The following is a 19,095-nucleotide window of genomic DNA, read 5'->3' as shown; positions in this document are numbered from 1 at the left end:
AGATGTTCACTTTGAGGCATACAAAACTTGAGCTACAAATGGGTGTTCAAGGGATACCCCCTAGTGCACACCATTTATCTAGAGTGAATCAAAACCGAAACAGAGAACTCAAATTGGAAAGGAAAGGAAATCTAGAGTAGAAGCTACAGGAGTAGGATGTCCCAGGCCACGAAGGCTGCACAGAAGTAAACAGGACCACAGCCAAATTCTGTTACAAAGCAGCAAAAGGGGCTGAGGACTGAATCTGGCCAAAGTTAAAGTACAGACAAAATTATTCTAGAAAATGCCACCAAGAGGTAAAGAGGAAGGCTGTGAAGCTACTGGATTTGACCAGAAAGAGGTCTTGGTGACTACACTGACATTTTACCTGAGGACAGAAGACAAAAAAAGAACAATGAAGTAGAAAAAGAGGATGGAAACCATCTCTAGTAGGATTTTGAAGAAGGTAGTACCAAGGGTACTGTACCAAGGGTACAGGCTTATTGAAATACATGGGTCATCACTAATTCCCCCCCCAGATTGTGACTTGAGTATCCCGCTTCTGAGCTTTAATACTTTAGTGTGACCTTCAGTCTGCTGTCACAAGTTGTAAAGACACACCCACCCTTGACCAGCCTCAGCCCATTACTCCAGGTCCTAGGCTGTTCTACCCTCAGTTGTGGTGAATGTGCACCCACCCAAGAAGCCCTGGCTGTCACGAACTGATCACTGCAAAACCAAGTTTACTCAGGTCATTCTGTTTTCAGTTGTCAACACCGAAGTTACTTACTGGTTGGAGTAGGCCTTCATTTAGACACCAGGAGACAAATAACCTGCTTCTAGTAATTTGGCTAATTTTACAATGATTATCTTTTGTCTTTTGCTAACAGAGATCTTATTTTACTGCCCCCAATAAAATAAAAATTAAAAAAAACAGGTGAGGAACAAGAGTCAAGTTTATTTGTTCATTTCTTGCATTTGAAGTATTCCTCGATGACATCCTTGGCCTGAGACTCTTTGCCATAGTCCTAAAAAATAAAAAGCAATTTTTTTGACTAACATTAATAACTCTACCAAGTTGTTAGCATTAGTTATGGTGAAGCTTTATAAAACTAGTTCGTGTCTTATGAAAATGTTTCCCATCACTAAAATTTCTTGTAGCCATTTTCAGGGACCTTAATGACTTCAATGTCTTTAAGGCTCGTAACATGGCGTTCCTATTGCCAGCGTTTTTTAAATTTCTGCAGAAACACATTCAGCTAAGCAGATTCATTGGCCGGCTTCATTACAGCCTATTTTCCTTTTCTGAAAAGCTGAAAACGGACTCCGAATGTTGAAAATCACACATCTTTTTCGTTGAGGTTCTGGACTTTAACAATTGAAACTGAGTACAGAATTATGCAGTTTCCCAGCACAACCTTCAACCCAGAGATAAAAACGGACTTACCTTAACCACCACACAACTGCAACCAACCACTTTACGGGGTTTTCCCTCCCTGTCAATTTTACAGAGGCCGACCCATTCCCCTAGTTTCTTGTTGTCATCAACCTATTGGGACGGAATTAAGAGGGGGGAAAAAAAAAAAGATCACCATATCAGCAGACATTAATACTAAGGACAGTAAGTCAAACAGAGACGGTAGCTGTAGTCAGATAGGGTGACATGGCAGTTTCCTCATAGCAGTTCAGTAGAGGGAGCCAGTTGTCATCATGTACAGCACCAAAATCACCCAGAAGCACTGCCACTTTTTTCTGTACCAATACCCAAATTAGCAACTCATTCTGCACGAATGAAGCATTCCCATAAACTAGCCCAAAATACCAAGTTTAAGCCATGTTTTTCACAGCATCAGAAATGACCCATCTTTATACAGAACTTGCTCCAGTATAATAGCTTTAACCCAAACATGACCCTAACTGGCTCTATTTTCACGACGCTAAAGCATCTCTCAACTCAAAAAAATGGACAGCTTACCTTAATTAGGTTGATCTGGTGCTCAGCACAAAGGGCCTCCACCAACTTGACATACATAGGCTCATCGCAGTTGGATGCAAGCACACAAAGGTGGGCTTGGCGCCTGAAATGCACAATCCAACAGAAACCGCAACTCGAATCTGAGCCTACTACTACCGACCCTTTACGAGAATTATCTTGGCAATGGCTACACTGGGGGAACACAAGCAGCACCCCCACTGGAGAACATAACTGCCTCAGTTTGAGAAGCCGGTCAAAAAACATATACATTCACACGTCTTTAGAACTACCAGGCCTGCAGTGATTCCCTAAAAATACCAACTTCACATACAACCGGTTTACCCATCTGTGGCCAAAGAAAAATCCTTTCCTGAGAGCCACTTACACGTTTAAAAGGCAGTATGAGAAACGAACTACGATATCGGAGTCGTTACCGGCTACCGGCCTAAAAACTTAATACTGCCCAGCACTACCATTGTACAAACAGCGCAGGGGCTTCACGCCAGGACCTGAAGGGCTTCCGGCAGAGTGCGACTTCGCTGGGTTCAAGAAGCCACTCTACACCAAGGCGAACTAAGAGATCTTAAAATATAACCCGGCTGTAAGAAATTCCTAAAGGGCACAGATGCTCCACTCCAATAGTGAACACACACAGTTGTCTTGCCCACTTAAATAACTGAAAACCTAAATGGGTGTTTTTACAAATATTTCGTACTTAACGTGGGTTTCTACGGCTACCACTTTCTGAACTCGTTTTTAAGTCCAGTTGCTTCTGCAACGTTAGCTTGAAATCCTCTAGTTTCACTCGAGGATACCTATCTGCCCCCTAAGGTGAAATCAGCCCCACAACCTACAGGTTTGTCAGACTGTTAGGTTTCACTCACAGAAAGAGTGAAGGGGTATCCGACAACTTAAGTCATCATTCAAACACTGTAGTCTTGCTTTAAGAATAAAGCGCTCATCCCCACTCCAAAAGAACCCACATACTTTAGGTGGGCCACACAGATCTGAGTTCTGATACCTTTTCCTAGGTTTCCTGTAGGACGGATGCCATTCAGAACTTTTGTGCTAACACCATGAACTTCACGCTTCCTCTCCTTGGCTGCAGTTTTGTTCCGGTTCCAACAACCCACAGTATTGAGACTGATACACGTACTTGTCTAAGGCTTTGGCAGCTTCGCGAATTCCACGTGCCAGGCCATCGTGGATGAGGGCGGTCTTCAGCACCTCTTGTAAAGCAGTATTAACGTCCATTACACCTCCAGCAGCAATGCTGAAAACGGAGCAAGTCAAAACCATCACTAAACTCCCCACGCACCACCGGACGGCTTGGGACTCAAAAATCACAAACGAGGCACAGCAGGCGCCCTTAGGAGGCCGCGGCTGACCCTGAGACCCGACAACAGGCTCGCTGCCCATGCCCTTCCCCGCCCCCACGGCTCCGACCCTGGACTCACCCTTCCTCGGCCATGGCGGTGGGTTACGGATGGAGCCGAATCTTGACCGCACTGTAATGCAAAGAAAGAAAAAAAGGTTAAAAAATTAAGACACCAGCTGAACAAACAACCCCGCGCAAACCCAATCCCGGCCAAAAGCACCACAACCACCACCCCAGTACCGTTCAACTCACCCCGAGCCTCCGCCTCCGCGCGACTCGGCGGCGGCAGGGAAAGAGGTCGTGCGCGCCCGCATGACGGTATTTAAGGGCTTCCCAGGACCCCCACCCCCTAGGCGCATGTGCACTCCCTTTCACGAAAGAGGTGGCTTTGGTGGTGCCGGGCTTCGAGAATTTCTATTTCCGGATTGAGGCCAATCCGAGGCAAGATTACTCTTAGTCTTCCGACTCTCCGCTGCCGGTCACTCTTACGCGCAACAGGCACCAACGCGGGCAGCCTCACATCATCCTTCCTCGCCAGGGGCGTGGCCTACGGAGGCCCAGAGAGTGGGTTCTACGGAGCGCGAGAAGGGCCAAGCGCGCGTCTGCGTGGTCTTAGCTCCCTGGTTCCTTGTCTTCCTCGTTAAGTCAGTACCTTGTAATTTCCTGTCGAACCCATTAACTGGGCCTTCCTGCACGGCCCGCTTTCGCATTACTTCTCAGTTACTCTAGACGTCTGCGAGTGTGTCGTTTTGTGCGTGTTTTGCTGTGAAACGAAAGCCGGCACGTCTTCACTGCTAAGTACGCCGCAAATTCTTTACCGGCGTTGTGTGACTAAAGTGGAACCTCTGGTTAGGTGGTTGGTTACAGTTTCTAAATGCAGTTGGTTCTAAAATTGTTTTGTTTTTAACGCCAGATTGTTCCCGAAATTCGTAAACCCGCGCAGATCGGGATTCAGTAGGTGCATTTTATTAGGTGCATTTAAAACGCCTACGACGCGCCAGACACAGGAACTGGGTTCGGGATATAGTAAAGAGAGAACGTAGTCTTTGAGAAATCCGGCATGAATTTTGCCATACAGACCTGGAAGAGTTAGGAGTGGAATGTGAGATCCCTGAAACTGACTTTTACTGAAAGCAACATTTTGAATTTTGCATTGATTGGTCATTCTCCTGTCCCCATTTCAAAACGCAAACATATGAAATACGGCCGCATATAGTCAGTAGTCCTTTTGCCTTTTTTTTTTTTTTGAACTTCCTCTCCTGATAAGCCCCCAAGCCTGTTGTTTTAGGATTTTTTTTTTTTTTTACGTCGATACCCGGGGTTCATCATTGTCTTGCGGTTTTGAACGTTTTTTGTTTTATTTATTTATTTATTTATTTATTTATTTATTTTTGAGACAGAGAATGAACGGGGCAGGGGCAGAGAGAGAGGGAGACACAGAATCGGAAGCAGACTCCAGGCCCTGAGCCGTCGGCCCTGAGCTGTCAGCGCAGAGCCTGACGCGGGGCTCGAACTCACGGACCGCGAGATCGTGACCTGAGCTGAAGTCGGACGCTTAACCGACTGAGCCACCCAGGCGCTCCTGTCTTGCGGTTTTGGAGAATGAAGAGGTGGAAACAAAATGAGCAGCAGGCAAAAGTTTATTAGAATGTAAGAAAGGAAGAAAAGTATGGAAGCCCTCCTTTCAGAGAGGTGGCATTCAAAAGTGAATGCCCAGGACCCTAGGCAAGGGTACTTGCTTTATGAGCTTCTGGTTGCCCTCCCTTCCCCCTGGTTCTTTCTCTGCTCCTACCCATATTGGCTTGATAACTAGGCGCTGGGTTGTCCATTCCTGATTGGCTCGCTTCCATTGTATGAGGGGTGCTCTATGGCCAAACCCTTCCTGGTGGGTCACACGGTGTTGTGGTCTCGTTTTTTTAGTCAGGCCTTTTGTCAGATTTCTGAGGGAAATCTGGGGGGTGGGTAGTGTCTGTTAGATTCTTAAGAGGACCCTTGTGCCTGAGGGGGTTCGCTGTGGGCCTACACTCTGCATTGTTCCAAAACTTGTGTTTTTCCCCACCCAGGGACCTTAGGTCTTAATCTTTCCATCTCTGCCTCTTGTATCCTATCTTTTGCCTATCACTGTCAGCAATTATTAGGTGTTTGATAAGTGCCAGCACCATGGATACAGTGAGCAGATAATGTGAGACTCCCCAAGTCTTTGAAGAAAACAAAAATGGGTAACATGGGTGCGGGGCAGAGTTAACCAGAACAGAGAGAGACTGGAAGTTTAATACATTTATATAGTTCTTTTTAGCTTTGTGTGTGCTTTCAAATTTCCATTTTAAAAGTGTTGAGCTGCTGTTTTCTACTCATAACTCCTCCTAAAAGGATGCTGCTCACTTAGTTGGCGATTTAGTTACCTAGTTAACTTTTGCTTAAAAAAAAAAAAAAAAAAAAAAGCTGCAGGATTTTTAAGGATGAGATTTATTCCTGCCACTCTCGTGTTTGTGGCCGGATTAAGATTTGAACCGAAGATTAGAATACCTAAAGGCCACAGGGAAGGTACAAAGCAGCATGGGGGTCAGAGAGTGGGGATGATGTGGAAAGACAAAGGATTGAAGGCTGTGGCAACATTTGAAACGGGAAAACACAACAAGAACAATTAATAGCATCCCAAACAGGGAAGATGAAGGAAATGGAGAGTAAGGGCAGAGGCACAGATGTCTCCTTGACTGTTTTGGAAGTTATCATACCGCATTTGTATCTTTGAAAGAGAATGCGGTAGTTTCAGCAAATGTGTGATTAAAGTTAATAAAAGTTAATATGCTAAGCATTAGGTTTCATATTAGATGTCTTCCCCTCCCCCCCAAAACCCAAATTGGAAAAAAAAAAAAAAAGTTTAACTTTTTATTCATTTTTGAGAGACAGAGAGAGTGAGGGAGGAGCACAGAGAGAGAGAGAGAGAGAGAGAGGCAGAGACACGGAATCTGAAGCAGGCTCCAGGCTCTGAGCTGTCAGCACAGAGCCCAATGCAGGGCTTGAACCCACGAACTGTGAGATTGTGACCTGAGCCAAAATCACACGCCCAACCAACTAAGCCACCCAGGCGCCCCTAAATCTTTTTTTTTATGTTTATTTTCGAAAGAGAGTGTGCACGCACGTGCACGAGGGCGGGGGGGGGACAGAGGATGTGATGTGGGCTCCACACTGACAGCAGAGAGCCAGATGTGGGGTTTGAACTCATGAACTGTGAGATAATGACCTGAGCCTGAGCCGAAGTCAGACGCTTAACCAACTGAGCCACAGAGGCGCCCCCAAAACAAATCTTAGAATGTGAGAATTTGGTAAAAACTCAAGATACTTAAAAGGGGAAAATAATCATTCCCAAACAATGTATTTACATAGGGGGAAAACAAGTACCTTTTAGCTTATGTTGTTGGTTTCTGTCTTCTAGAAGCTGGTAGTCTAAAATATCATGGGTCTATGCCTTAATATTTCACCTTATAAATACCTTTTCTATCAGTTATAAACCTCTCTCCTTAAAACCAGAGCTACAATTTTTTTTTTTTTTGTTTTTTAAAGTTCTAGTAATATAGCTGTTTCTAATCCCAGGAATGAGCTTAAAGGACACACTGGTGATTCAAGGAATCTTTAATATAAATTCTCCTAGTTCACTTGTTTAAGTTTACCTCCTTTCAACTTTAGATATTGCCAACAGTTGGAAGACAATGGTTACATAGAGACTAAAGGCCAGTTACTGATTATAATACTTCTAGACTGTACCCCAGTGTGCATCTGAAATACACATGAAAGTTAAATTCTGAAGTTTGCTTTAGGAACAATAAACAATAAGTAATTTTGTTTAGCACTTTCTATATGCCAAGTAGTGTGCTAAATTATCATGTATTTTCTCCCTTGATCGTCCTTGAGAGCCTATGTGGCAGTGGTCTATTTAGCCCCCGTTAACAAAGTAACAAAGCAAGCTCAGAGAGTTGCTGAAGATCACACAGCTGGTAAATATTGAAGCTGGTATTTGAGCCCAGTGGACTTCAAAGCTCATGCTTCCAACCCTACATCCATTCAGATGATTGCCCAGATGTGGATGAGAGGTCACAGAATTCAGCGATGACTCTTCACCTCTCAAGTTGGGAACAATGTGACTGGTTCTACTTCATCATGCTAAAAAGTTGGATAGACGGAGAAAGGGAATATTGCAGTTTAAGGCAGAAAAAGAGAGCAGTAGAAATTTAGGTTCTTGATCTAGGTGTAGATGTATTAGTTTGCTACAGCTGCCATAACAAAATATCGAAAGCTGGGTGACTTAACAGAAAGTTATTATCTCACAGTTCTGAAGGCAAGCGGTCTGAAATCGGGTGTCTCCAGGGTTGCCTCCTTCTAAAGCTGTGAGGGGAAATCTGTTCATGCCTTTCTCCTGGGTTCTGGAGGCTTGCCAGAAATCTTGGTGTTCTCCTATGGCAGTATGAAACACCAGTATTCACGTGATGGTCTCCTTATCTATGTCTGTGTCCAAATTTTTCTTTTGTTTTTCAAAGTAGGCTTCATAACTAGTGTGGAGCCCAATGCAGGGCTTGAACTCACGACCCTGGGATCAAGACCTGGACTGAAATTAAGAGTCAGATGCTTAACCGACTGAGCCACCTGGGTGCCTCCCCCAATTTTTCATTTTTTAAGGCTACTAGTTATCTTGAATTAAGGGCCCACCCTATTCTAGTATGACCTCATCTTAACAAATTACATCTAGAACAGCCCTGGTTCCAAATAGGGTCTTGACGTGATTAGGACTTGAACATGTGTATTCTGAGGGAACACAATTCAGCCTGTAACAGATGTCAAAGAAGGAAGAGATGTAGGACAGATTAAATGCTAGAAAAGATCTTGGAGTTGAACTTCAACAAGCTTCCTTGGAAAACAAGAGCTGGGAAGAGAAGCTGGGCCAAGGCACGTTAAAGATTTTACATCTTGGAGAGGTGGGGACCAGCTAGCTGAGCGGAGTCCAAATTTCAGCTCACTTTGTAGCCTTGGGCAAATTACTTCCTTTTGTGAGCCAGCCAAATTGTGATAATACTGTGATATTGTTACGAGGATTACATGGAATGGTTGCTTAAAGTGTTTACCCCTGTAGTTATTATAGAGAACTTCGTATGAAAATAACTGTATATGGAAAGGTTCTTAACTATTACTTTCTCCTGTCCTAAACCACACAGCGCTTAGTAGAATGATTTGCGTGTTGGAATCAGTAAACTAATGTGTCCTGAAATGAACACATCGAATGAAATAAGTTTCAAGAAGCAACTGTGTAGATGACATACCTAAAAGAAAGCCACGTGGAGAACGGCAGGCATAAATTAACATCTCTTAGGACTTAGCTGGAGGCTTAGGGCATCCCAGGAAACCACTATTAATTCGAAAACTTTAAAAATGTCCCCACCTTTGGGGCTAGAAAAAAAGTCCAAAGGATGGAAATGGGAGCTAAGAAATAGGAGAAAACTCAGGAACCATCATCCCGCTGCAGCTCGGGAACATAGAGGTCTAGTCTTGGCTTACATAGCATATGGTTTTAAACATACTGCAGAAAATTAGTTGTAGCTGAAGAGAGGTTTGGGCCAAAGAGGATAGAATCCCAGCATATCAAGGGTAAAATCAAAGGAGAAAGAAAGGTTGGCAAGAGGGAAGAGAATAAGAAAGAAAATAAGGAACTAGACGAGTAAGAATGGAATGAATTAATAAAGACTGTAGGTAGTAGCTTGTAGTTAATCTCTGAGGCCTTTAATTGGAAAACCTAGTTTATTAAGGGGGAAAATGGTGATAGGGGAGAAGGGGGTGAGGTGATTGAAACGCTAACTAGGAAGCCTATGTGACGAGGTTGTATATTTGGAAGGTTTTGTGTGATTCTCATCGAACTTTTCCTAAGTGTTACTAAGAATGTTTTCTCAGTCCTTATTTTTATTGTTCCCCAGACTTGGTTGGGTGCTATAGCTGCTTGCTACAGGGCTGATGCAGGATTGTGGAAACTAAACATACTGAGGAAGATAAATAGAGATAATACTTAAAGTTTATGAATAATCTAATTATGTACCCAGCAACACAGGTAATTTGTAAATGAAAAAGAGCGGTGGCCAAGAGAGCAGACCCTGATTCTCCTCTCTATCATTTTCTGAGTCTGTAGCTTTGATCAAAATACTTTTAGTCTCTGATCCTCAAGTACCTCAGCTGCAAAATGTAATAGAATGAGATGTTCTTAAGACTTTTGGTTTGGACATTCTATGTCATCATCTTGAAACAATAATTTAACTTCGAACAAATGTCGAACGTTTATGTGGTCTGCTGTATTCATTTTCTGAAATCATATGACTTCATGACATGACACTGAGCTATAGCTGATGCCAGCTTCCCTCCTCTGTATCCAAGTTATAGATGATGTCTTTATTTGTAAATGACGGTTATTGGTTGTTGTTGTTGTTGTTTTTTCTGTATTAGGACAACAAAGCGTGTTCATTGTAGAAAATTTGGATAATACTGTACCAATTATGGTAATTTGGGTACAACCGAATGACCTATGGCCAACATTTAAAAAAAAAAATGAATTTACTGGTAAGCTATTGGATGGCTCAGAGAATTAAAGGGTTTGCTGAGCAATCAGATTTGAGGAATGCCAGACACAGGGTGGTTCTAGGGATCTTGGTTCTAAGAACTCATGAAAAGTCTCAAAGGCAGTGCTTTTCAAATGAACTGACTGTATGGGAGATTTTTCACCCAATACATCACAGGTTATTAGCTTAATAAAATACAGCATAACTACTAGGAGTTTCTGCAAGACTAACCATCTTGCAGATAACAAATGTAAGCCTAAAATTTTTTTAAACAGCTACCTAAAGACACTGAACAGTAACCAAAGGTAGACAGAACTGGGGGTGGGGGTGGGGGGGTGGTGAGGATCGTGGTGATCAACACTTGAAAAAAAGAATAGCAGTGGCTAAATTCCCTTTTTTATGGCTTCTAGTATAAGGGCAGACCCAGTCAGTGCCCTATGGGGCAACTAATAGCCCAGATTTGTCAGTTTTACTTCCTGAAAACCCAGAGGGCAGAGTTTAGAACAACCACAGCTACTGGAAATGGAGAGGAGGGGAAAATCCCAGAGAGACTCAGAAAGGTGGAGGCCAATATTCTGCCTAAATCTCTGGCTGGCTTTTGAACTACACATGCATGGGGCAGACTCCTAGAATCGCAGCCAGGGACAAACAAAATGCATGGCAATTTCAGCTGCTTCCCACTAGGGAAACAGATACAAGGTTTGAGTCAAGGCAGGTGAACTCTTAGTGAAATTTTTTAAAAAATCAATATTATTGGAAAGAATACAACAGAATCCAGAGTCCCTGTGACATATTACTCATGATGTCCTTGCTATGATACAAAGTTATTACATATACTAAGAAACAGGAAAATATGACTCATACATAAGAAAAAAGGCAATATGGATACTGAATCCAAAATAATCAAAATGCCAGGGCACCTGGGTGGCTCGGTCGGTTATGTGTCTGACTGTTGATATCAGCTCAGGTCTTGATCTCAGGGTTGTGAGTTCACATCCCACGTTGGGCTCTGTTCTGGCACGGAGCAAAAACTACCAACCAAACAAAGTAACCAAAATGTTAAAATATCAGACAAGCATTTTAAAGCATCTATTAAAAAGGTGCTCCAGAATGTAAAAAAATAATAATTTTCACAGTGAATGAGCAAATAGGAAAAGTATAAACTACAAAAGAGGATCAAATAGAAATTTGAGAATTGAAAAATAACATGTGAGACATTTACCGGAAGGGCTAGCAGTCGACTGAAGATGACAAAAGCAGGACTCAATGAATTTTCAGCTAGATCAGTATGAAATCATCCAACTTGAAGAACAGAGAGAAAAACTAAATACAGCTGTAATGATCTGTGGGACAAAATCTGAAAGGCTAACATATATATAACTAAATGCATATTTCTAACACATTTGCAATTGGAGTTCCAGGAAGCAAAAGAATGAGACAGACAAAAACATTTAAAAAAATAATGACCCAAACCTTCCCAAATTTTATGAAATACACACATTTACAGATTCAAGAAGCTCAGTGAACCCCAAGAAGTATAAATACAAATAGACACATATCTAGACACATATAGGGGAACTACTGAAACGCAAAGAGAAAATTCCAAAAAGCAGCCAGGAAAAGAAAAAGGTACGTAACATGCAAAATTATACCGATTTCTCTTGAGAAATTATGGGGACCGAAAGCAGTAGAAACATGTCCTGAAGAGGCTAAAAGATAACAACTTTCTCCTCATACTTCTATATCCAATAAAAAGATCCTCCAAGAATGAATTTATCTGGGGGAATAGCATTCCAATGGAATAAAATACTCCATTTTAGTTTGTAAAAAAAAAAAAAAAAAAAAGGTTCCATATGTGTCCATATGTTTATGACGAGTATAAAAAAAAAGTGAGTGGATACTTGTGGTAGACTAATAAATGGCTCCCAAAGATGTGTCCACATCTTAATCTCTGGAACTTGTAAATGTTACCTCATTTGTTAAAAAAAAAAAAAAAAAAAAAAAAAAATCCATGCAGATGTGATTCAGTTAAAGGTATTGAGATGAGAGCATTTTGGACTTTGGCTCAGCGAAATTAGTGTTGAACTTCTGGCCTACAGGACTGTGTTGTTGTTTTAAGCCACCAAGTTTGTAGTAATTTGTGACAGCAACCACGGAACACTAATATGATAATATGTTAACCTGTAATACTGACCGTGTGGAGGGAAGGTAGGAAGTAGGGATTAGAAGTGGAGAGAAAGTTAGGAATATGAATATATGCGACAATACACTTTATATAAATGAAAGGTAGATGGATGCAAAATAAGAATACACATTTTATGGGGGGGTGCCTGGGTGGCTCAGTTGGTTGGGTGTCAGACTTTGGTTCAGGTCATGATCTCACGGTTTATGGGTTCGAGCCCCGTGTCAGGCTCTGTGCTGACAGCTCAAATTCTGTGTCTCCCTCGCTCTCTGCCCCTCCCCTGCTCCCGCTCTCTCTCAAAAATAAATAAACATTTTTAAAAAATTAAAAAAAAAGAATACACATTTTGTGAAAATACATACCAACAAAAAAAGAGCTGTATTAAACATATAAGAATGGGGTACCTGGCTGGCTCAGTCGGTAGAGCATGGGACTCTCAATCTCAGGTTGTAAATTCAATCTCCATGTAGGGTGTAGAAATTACTTAAAGATAAAATCTTAAAGGATGCAAAAATGATTGCTGATGGAGGGGAGAGGAAAAGGAATGGAGATAGAAATAAATGGCAACAGAAATGAAAAATCCAGCTGAAAGATTGGAAGATAAAGTAGGGGGAAACTCCTATCAGGTGGACCAAGAACAGTAAGAGATCAAAAGTAGAAGAGAATTAATAAATAAGAGGGCCAGTCTGGAAAGAGAACAAAAAAGGAAATGTAATCATCAAAAAAATAATGCAAAAAAAAAAAAAAATCTCCTTTACAGTTTGGTGTTAGATTGAAGAGGGAACATAGATTGGAGAAGCCAGCAGGGGTTAGATCATAAAGATTCTAGAAAGCCACTGGAAGGAACCTTGCTAATGCTAATCCTTCTGTTTAGTATGGCTCTGAGGCTCTCCTTACCTACCCAGGAATTTTTGCATAAACTTCAAGACCCAAGGTAACCTCTCTTCCTCAGGAAGCCACCCTGGACTGGTTGAGCCAAAGTAAATAGTTCTGCCAATATGCTTCTACAGAGTTCACTGTATCATAAGAAATTATTAATAGACATCTGTTTTACCTGCTAGATGGAAGTATGCTACTTGAGGCTGGTTGGGGCTTACTCATCTTTAAATTCACCATGCCTGGAACAAGGTGGTCATTGGATAGTCTTTTAAATTTTATCTTGGCCCCAAATCAAGAATTTCCCAGATAGTTAGCTCTTCCCAAGTAGTAAATAAGGTGAAGATAAGTGAAGCCTCAGTGTGTGTGTAGGTGGGGTGTGGTGCGAGCAGGGAGTGTTGTGATGGTGACAGTAAGGTGGCGGCTTTTGTGGTCCAGCTCCAAGCACTTTACAGACCTTATCACCAGTGCTCACAGGCACCCTCAAGCCAGGCATCAGTGCCCCAATTGTGCACGTGGAGAAATTGACCTTGTCCTCCAAAGTCACCAACAGAAAGTAAGTGCCTTGTCTTGGAACTCAGGCCATCTGCCTCGACAGGTGTACTCCCAGCTATGCTTCCTTGACATTCACCATAATTCTTGCAAATATTTTTCTACTCTGGGTGCTTCACATCAGTTAATCCAGTCAATTCATTTCAAGTTTACTCGCGTATGATTTAAGGGATTACAACCACTACGTCGTTTACTCACCCGGAAGTGACCAAGAGCAGTGCGGACGGACACCTCTCGGTGGCGTGCGTCCTGTCCCCTTTACCCACGATTGAATTGGCTTTAGCTTGGTTTGTTTCAGAGAGATTCAAAACGGCTGGGGCCTGAGGGTGGGCTTCGGGTTAGAGCTTCTTCTCCCTCTGCAAGGGGTTCAAGTTCAGGGCCTGGGAGAGTTCTCTCAAGACTTTTCTCCTCTGTAGCACTGCTTTTATAAATACCGTGTGTTTGGGGTTGATGAGGACTAATTTTCTTTTTTTCTCTTAATGGTTATCTATTTCTGAGAGAGAGAGAGAGAGAGAGAGAGACAGAACGCAAGCAGGGGGAGGGGCAGAGAGAGAAGGAGACACAGAATCTGAAGCAGGATCCAAGCTCTTGAGCTGTCAGCACAGAGCCCCACGCGGGGCTTGAGCTCACAAACTTGTGAGATCATGGCCTGAGCCCACGTCGGACTGACCTGAGCCCATGTCGGAAGCTTAACCCACTGAGCCACTCAGGCGCCCCATGAGGACTAATTTTCTTAATTCACATTAGCACCTTTCAGTTCAGGCACTGTAGCTCTTCTGTGCCTATACACGCTTCCTTTCTTACTGCTAGTAGAAATACACTTTACTCATTTTAAACTTGGGGGTTCAGCTACCTGGAATGTAGATTAGCCCTTTCCCACCCCACCCCAAACATATCCAAGGTCGTGAATTACTAAAGTAGCCTGAGTTTTTAGGGAAAAAAAAAAAAAAAAAAAAAAAGGCGGTGCTCCACCCCGCCCCGCCCCCCGCCCCCGCCCCCGCCCCGCCCCGCCCCCGCCCCGCCTCCCGGAGCCCCTAGCTGTCTGCCCCGGCTGCCAGCAGCTCCGGGCCCAGAGCTGCCCATTGCGAAGCGACGATGCCTGGGTCGGGCTGAACAGGCGCCGCCGGCTCGTCTGCCCGTGCGAGGTCGAGTCCGAGGAGAGGGCTTGGACCCAGGAGCCCCGGCGCCGGAGTCCGCGCACCGTGCACCGCGCATCGCGCACCGCGCATGGACGCGTCGGGGGACTGCGAGGGCCCACGCCTCCCCGGAGGTGACCGATAGCGGCACGGACGGACACCTCTCGGTGGCGTGGGTCCTGTCCCCTTTACCCACGATTGAATTAGCTTTAGCTTGGTTTGTTTCGGAGAGATTCGAAAAGCCCGGGGCCTGAGGGTGGGGTTCGGGTTAGAGCTTCTCTCTCTGCAAGGGGTTAAAGTGCAGGGCCCGGGAGAGAGAGTTCTCTCAAGACTTTGCTCTGTAGCGCTGCTTTTATAAATTACCATGTGATTGGAAATGCATTCAAATTAGTATGCCATTAGACAAAGGTAAAACATTCCATTGTTGTTCCTCCCCTTTTAACTTTCACTTCCCTTCCTCATCTACTCCAGAAGTTTTACAAAGATTCTTGAGACTTCCTCATCTTGCACAGATTTCCTTTCTTTCTTTCTTTTTTTTTCCTGGACCGCAATGACAACCTCTGAAAAGTAGAGCAAACCAAGTATAGTCTTCTTCCTTAAATTTCTTTTTTTTTCCAAACCATTGAACTTAAAAATGACTGAATATTTGAAATATTCGCTGAATATTTGAAACTGAGTAATTGACCTGTTGTCTTTAAGTTAGATGAAGATTTAGCCTTGGGAATAAGTATGAAAATGATCGTTGCAAAAGGCCAGTTATTAGTGTAAAATGTGTATTGATTTACCGATTTATGGGACTTGTCTCTCCAGGAGCATTACCATTGTAAGATGTCATTTGCCAATTGAATATTTTAGCTTGTTTTCTCCCCCTTACACTTCACTTGACTTCTACACTACTCCAGAATGCTTAACCAACAGCTAAGGTGACATGTTTAGAACACTGTTAAGTCCATGGAACGTATGAGGCTGGTAACTTCATTACAGTTACCTTATACTTTAGAGAGTAGCACCCTTTGGATATCACCTTGTTGCCTCATCCTTCTTGAAGGAATTTACCAAAGGTGGAAGAAATAGTGAAGGCAAAACAGATTTCAGATGGTTTGATAAATTCTGCCCTGAAAATGAGGTGTTTTCAAAATGACAGTGTTGTACCAGATTTTGTGTGACGTTTTATCAAATGTGGTATATTCAAAATAGCCCTTAGCTCAGCATATGTTATCTTCACATGGCACAGAAGTGACATGTGTCAACCTCAATCAGCAGTCCCAATTACATGCCTGTGACTGTAGCATGTTTGCATTTAAGGTGATGGCCCTCCAGGAGGTACAAGAGAGACATCCAGACAGCTTTCAAGAGAACAGCTTTTTGTGCTGATATCGGCAGCTTCCATTAACTTGGGTTCTATGATGTGCTATTCTATCCTTGGACCCTTTTTCCCCAAGGAGGTGAGACATTTTAATATTGTTATGAACTCTAATTTTTTTTTAAAAAAAAGCCCTTTGCATTATTTCATTTTACAATATGTGAAATGTGAAACTCTGCATTTAGTAAAGATGATGCATAGAACTTCAGTAAACAGAAAGACTTCTGACAGAATATTTGACACCAGATATAAAAACAATCCAGTCAGAAAGAATATCCTCTCGGGAAATAACTCACCTAAATATAACTGACCTTCTGAGGATTGCTTTGCTTACCATGTAGTTTTATAAATCTTTGTTTGGTTTCTGCAACTGAAACAAAGGGGGTGCTTTGAGTAACTGAGATTTGAGTGTTACTGCAAAAGGTCTGTGCTGAGACAGGAAGTCTGTCTCCTGGAGTTTTTCGCTTATTAATATTTTTGGAATTAGGAAGACATGATCCACTAAATTCCCTTTTTCTGACTTGAATTTCTGATGGTATCTAATGGCAATGGTTTGTCCCAAGGAAGAATTCTGGTTAATACTGATTAGCTCTTTGTAATCATTGCCTTTTATGTGGTGTTAGGGTTTATAGTTCATGGCACAGACTCACAGGGAATTAACCCCTAGAGAATCCACCTGGAATCTGGAGGTAAGTGGGACATAGCATGAAACTATGGCTTGCAACTGGCTTGGTTGCATGGAGATGATATACCCATGTGTTCTTTTCTATTGTTTAGAATGTTTGTTTGTTTATTTATTTAGAGAGAGCGAGCAGGGGAGAGGCAGAGAGAAAGGGAGAGAGAATCCCGAGCAGGCTCCATGCTCAGCACAGAGCTCAACAAGTGGCTTGATCCCCCAATTGTGAGATCATGACCTGAGCCAAAATCAAGAGTCAGACACTTAACCGACTGAACCATCCAGGTGCCCCATCCGCCATTCTTCGTGTTACCAAGGAGAATGGATATGGTTTCTCTGCCAAAGGAACAATGTGACCCTGTACCCATACAGTGCTTTTTAGTTTTCAGTGTGATTTCCCACACATTTATCCCATTTGGTCTTTGCAGCTACTCCCTAAGGCAGCTTAGTGAGAACGCCATCCATCATGTTGTCAATGAAGACAAGACTCAGAAGTTCAGCGACTGGCTCAATTCGGTTCTATTTACTGAGTGGGAGTGGGAGGCGTAACCGTCTCCCACTCTAGAGTGTGCAGGCACTGGATGCATTAGGACAGAAAAAAGATCGGGAAAATATCCCTCTCTTGTCTGCCAGTTGGGAGTGAGACAATATGAAAAAACATTGGTCTTCAGCAAGGTAGCTCTCAAGGTGAACCACAGAGGCAGGGGTGTTCTAGGAAAGAAATCACTTGAGATAGTCATGGGATTAGCACAGGGAATAGCACGTTCTCCGGGAAAGCAGACAACTTGATGTGGCTTGAGCCTGAGGTGGAGTGAGGTCCAAGAGGCAGCAGGTCTGGGGAGGAGACAGAGCTAGAATGCAGGGGTCCTTACGAGTATGCTGGAGACATTAGTCGGTGAGAAGTTATCAGAACAAGACAGACGAGTCTGATCAGTTTTGGGATTTGGAAAATATAATGATGGGTGGAGCCTGCAGAGTTACGGCAGAGAGGAGCTGGAGGAAGTAGAATGATGCCCAGTTAGCAGGGCATTTCCTGGCTGAAAACTGGGCAGCTGGCTCAAACTTCAGGGCACTAGAGCAACTAATGTTAGCTTCTGCTTAGTGGAATGCACACAAAGGAACACCAGACTACAGATGTGTGTCTTTCGATTTTGTTAATAATGTTTCCAATCCCTTTTAAAAAAAATTGACAAAATGTTGACGTACCATGTTAGTTTCACGTCTACAACATAGCAAATACACAATTCTGTGTATTATGCAGTGCTCACCACGGTAAGTGTAGTTACCATCTGTCAACATACAAAGTTATTACAGTATCTTTTAAGTTTAGTTATTTATTTTGAGAGAGAGAGAGAGAATGAGCGAGCGGCGGGGGGGGGGGGTGGTGCAGAGAGAGAGAGGGAGAGAGAGAGAATGACAGGCAGGCTCCACACTTTCAGTGGGGGTACCCGATGCAGGGCTGGAACTCCGGAACAGCGAGATCACAACCTGAGCCAAAGTCGGATGCTTAACTAAGCCACCCAGGTATCCTCAAAGTTATTACAGTATTATTGACTATATTCCCTATGCTATACTTTTAAGTTTCTGATTTAGTTTTTTTGCTTACAAGAGGGAAGGCTGAAGGAAAGAAAACAGAGGCAGGGAGAGAGCGCTCTAATTTTAAAAGGTCTAGATACAAAGAGTGGGCTCTTCCTTTTTGTTTCTTATTAGAACCCTGTGGTTGACAAATACACTGGAAAAACTTACCCTTCCTCCTGCATGCTCTGTTTTCCTTCCTTCTAGCCAGAGCTAATTAGGCAAAGGAAAAACAGGGCCCTTCTTAAATTCTAGAGTAAGATTCCTATTTCTAGTCCTCCTTTTTCTGGCATCCTCTTTTGTTGTCACAGGATAACATGTGAACCAGAAATTGCTTTTAATAGCTCTTCTTGCTTACTGATGTGAAGCAGGATCCACATTCCAAAAGTCATATTTAGCTGCTGCCGTGGAATGTGATTCTAGGATATCTGAAGTCACCATCCCGTCTCTATGGTGAACATGGGAACCTGCTCAAGATGGAAACTGTCATGGCTTCTGTGACCCTATATACTTTGCAAGTCTGTACCCTCATCTATAAAATGGGGCCCACTAAAAATATATCCTTTATTTCATTGTTGGTAGAAACCATGTAAAACTGTGCTTAATAATGGAGATTCTGGCTCATAGTGGGGGCCAGTAAATGTTAGTTGTGAGGCCATTATATAAGTAATGTCAAACTCTAGAATACTTATCATATCTATTAAGCAAAGAACGTGGATAATGTGGCTTGACCCATGAGTGCTCTTTCTACATCTTTATTGACTCCTTCGATGATACCTTCCCTCTGAGGTACCTGTTTTAGTTTGCTGG

At 42.9% G+C, this 19,095-nt stretch overlaps 2 protein-coding genes and 3 non-coding genes across 5 annotated transcripts in view; 1 reads left to right on the top strand and 4 right to left on the bottom strand.

The window, feature by feature from the left end:
- Positions 1 to 917: 917 nt before the first annotated feature.
- On the bottom strand, positions 918 to 3,677 carry RPS12 (ribosomal protein S12). The gene is made up of 6 exons (XM_007078601.3): positions 3,585 to 3,677; positions 3,412 to 3,462; positions 3,111 to 3,227; positions 1,955 to 2,057; positions 1,427 to 1,528; positions 918 to 1,007 (listed from the first exon to the last, which is right to left on the bottom strand). Exons 2-6 carry the CDS (start codon positions 3,423 to 3,425, stop codon positions 945 to 947), a joined length of 399 nt encoding a protein of 132 aa, XP_007078663.1. The 5' UTR covers positions 3,426 to 3,462; positions 3,585 to 3,677; the 3' UTR covers positions 918 to 944.
- On the bottom strand, positions 1,133 to 1,262 carry LOC122238959. The gene has a single exon (XR_006218096.1). It is a non-coding gene; the product is annotated as a small nucleolar RNA SNORA33 (small nucleolar RNA).
- On the bottom strand, positions 1,622 to 1,698 carry LOC122238964. The gene has a single exon (XR_006218101.1). It is a non-coding gene; the product is annotated as a small nucleolar RNA SNORD100 (small nucleolar RNA).
- On the bottom strand, positions 2,811 to 2,883 carry LOC122238947. The gene has a single exon (XR_006218084.1). It is a non-coding gene; the product is annotated as a small nucleolar RNA SNORD101 (small nucleolar RNA).
- Positions 3,678 to 14,624: 10,947 nt separating the features above from the next.
- The window catches only part of SLC18B1 (solute carrier family 18 member B1), a 29,024-nt gene continuing 24,553 nt past the window's right edge, over positions 14,625 to 19,095 (top strand). The window contains exons 1-2 of the mRNA XM_007078602.2: positions 14,625 to 14,805; positions 15,977 to 16,116. Coding sequence (XP_007078664.1) covers positions 14,763 to 14,805; positions 15,977 to 16,116 — 183 coding nt within the window. The 5' untranslated portion in view covers positions 14,625 to 14,762. The remainder of the gene's footprint in view (positions 14,806 to 15,976; positions 16,117 to 19,095) is intronic.

This window comes from Panthera tigris, chromosome B2, assembly GCF_018350195.1.
Source record: "Panthera tigris isolate Pti1 chromosome B2, P.tigris_Pti1_mat1.1, whole genome shotgun sequence".
Taxonomy (NCBI): Eukaryota; Metazoa; Chordata; class Mammalia; order Carnivora; family Felidae; genus Panthera; species Panthera tigris.
Note: the sequence above shows the minus strand (reverse complement) of the source record. Positions and strands in the feature narration are given on the sequence as shown.

Bases quoted from the DNA above. Each gene is read 5' to 3' on its own strand.
- RPS12 (XM_007078601.3), bottom strand. The intron at 2,058-3,110 runs GTACGTGTATCA...TGTGCATTTCAG, and splicing joins GCTGCCAAAGCCTTAGACAA to GCGCCAAGCCCACCTTTGTG. The intron at 1,008-1,426 runs GTAAGTCCGTTT...TTTATTTTTTAG, and splicing joins GCAGTTGTGTGGTGGTTAAG to GACTATGGCAAAGAGTCTCA.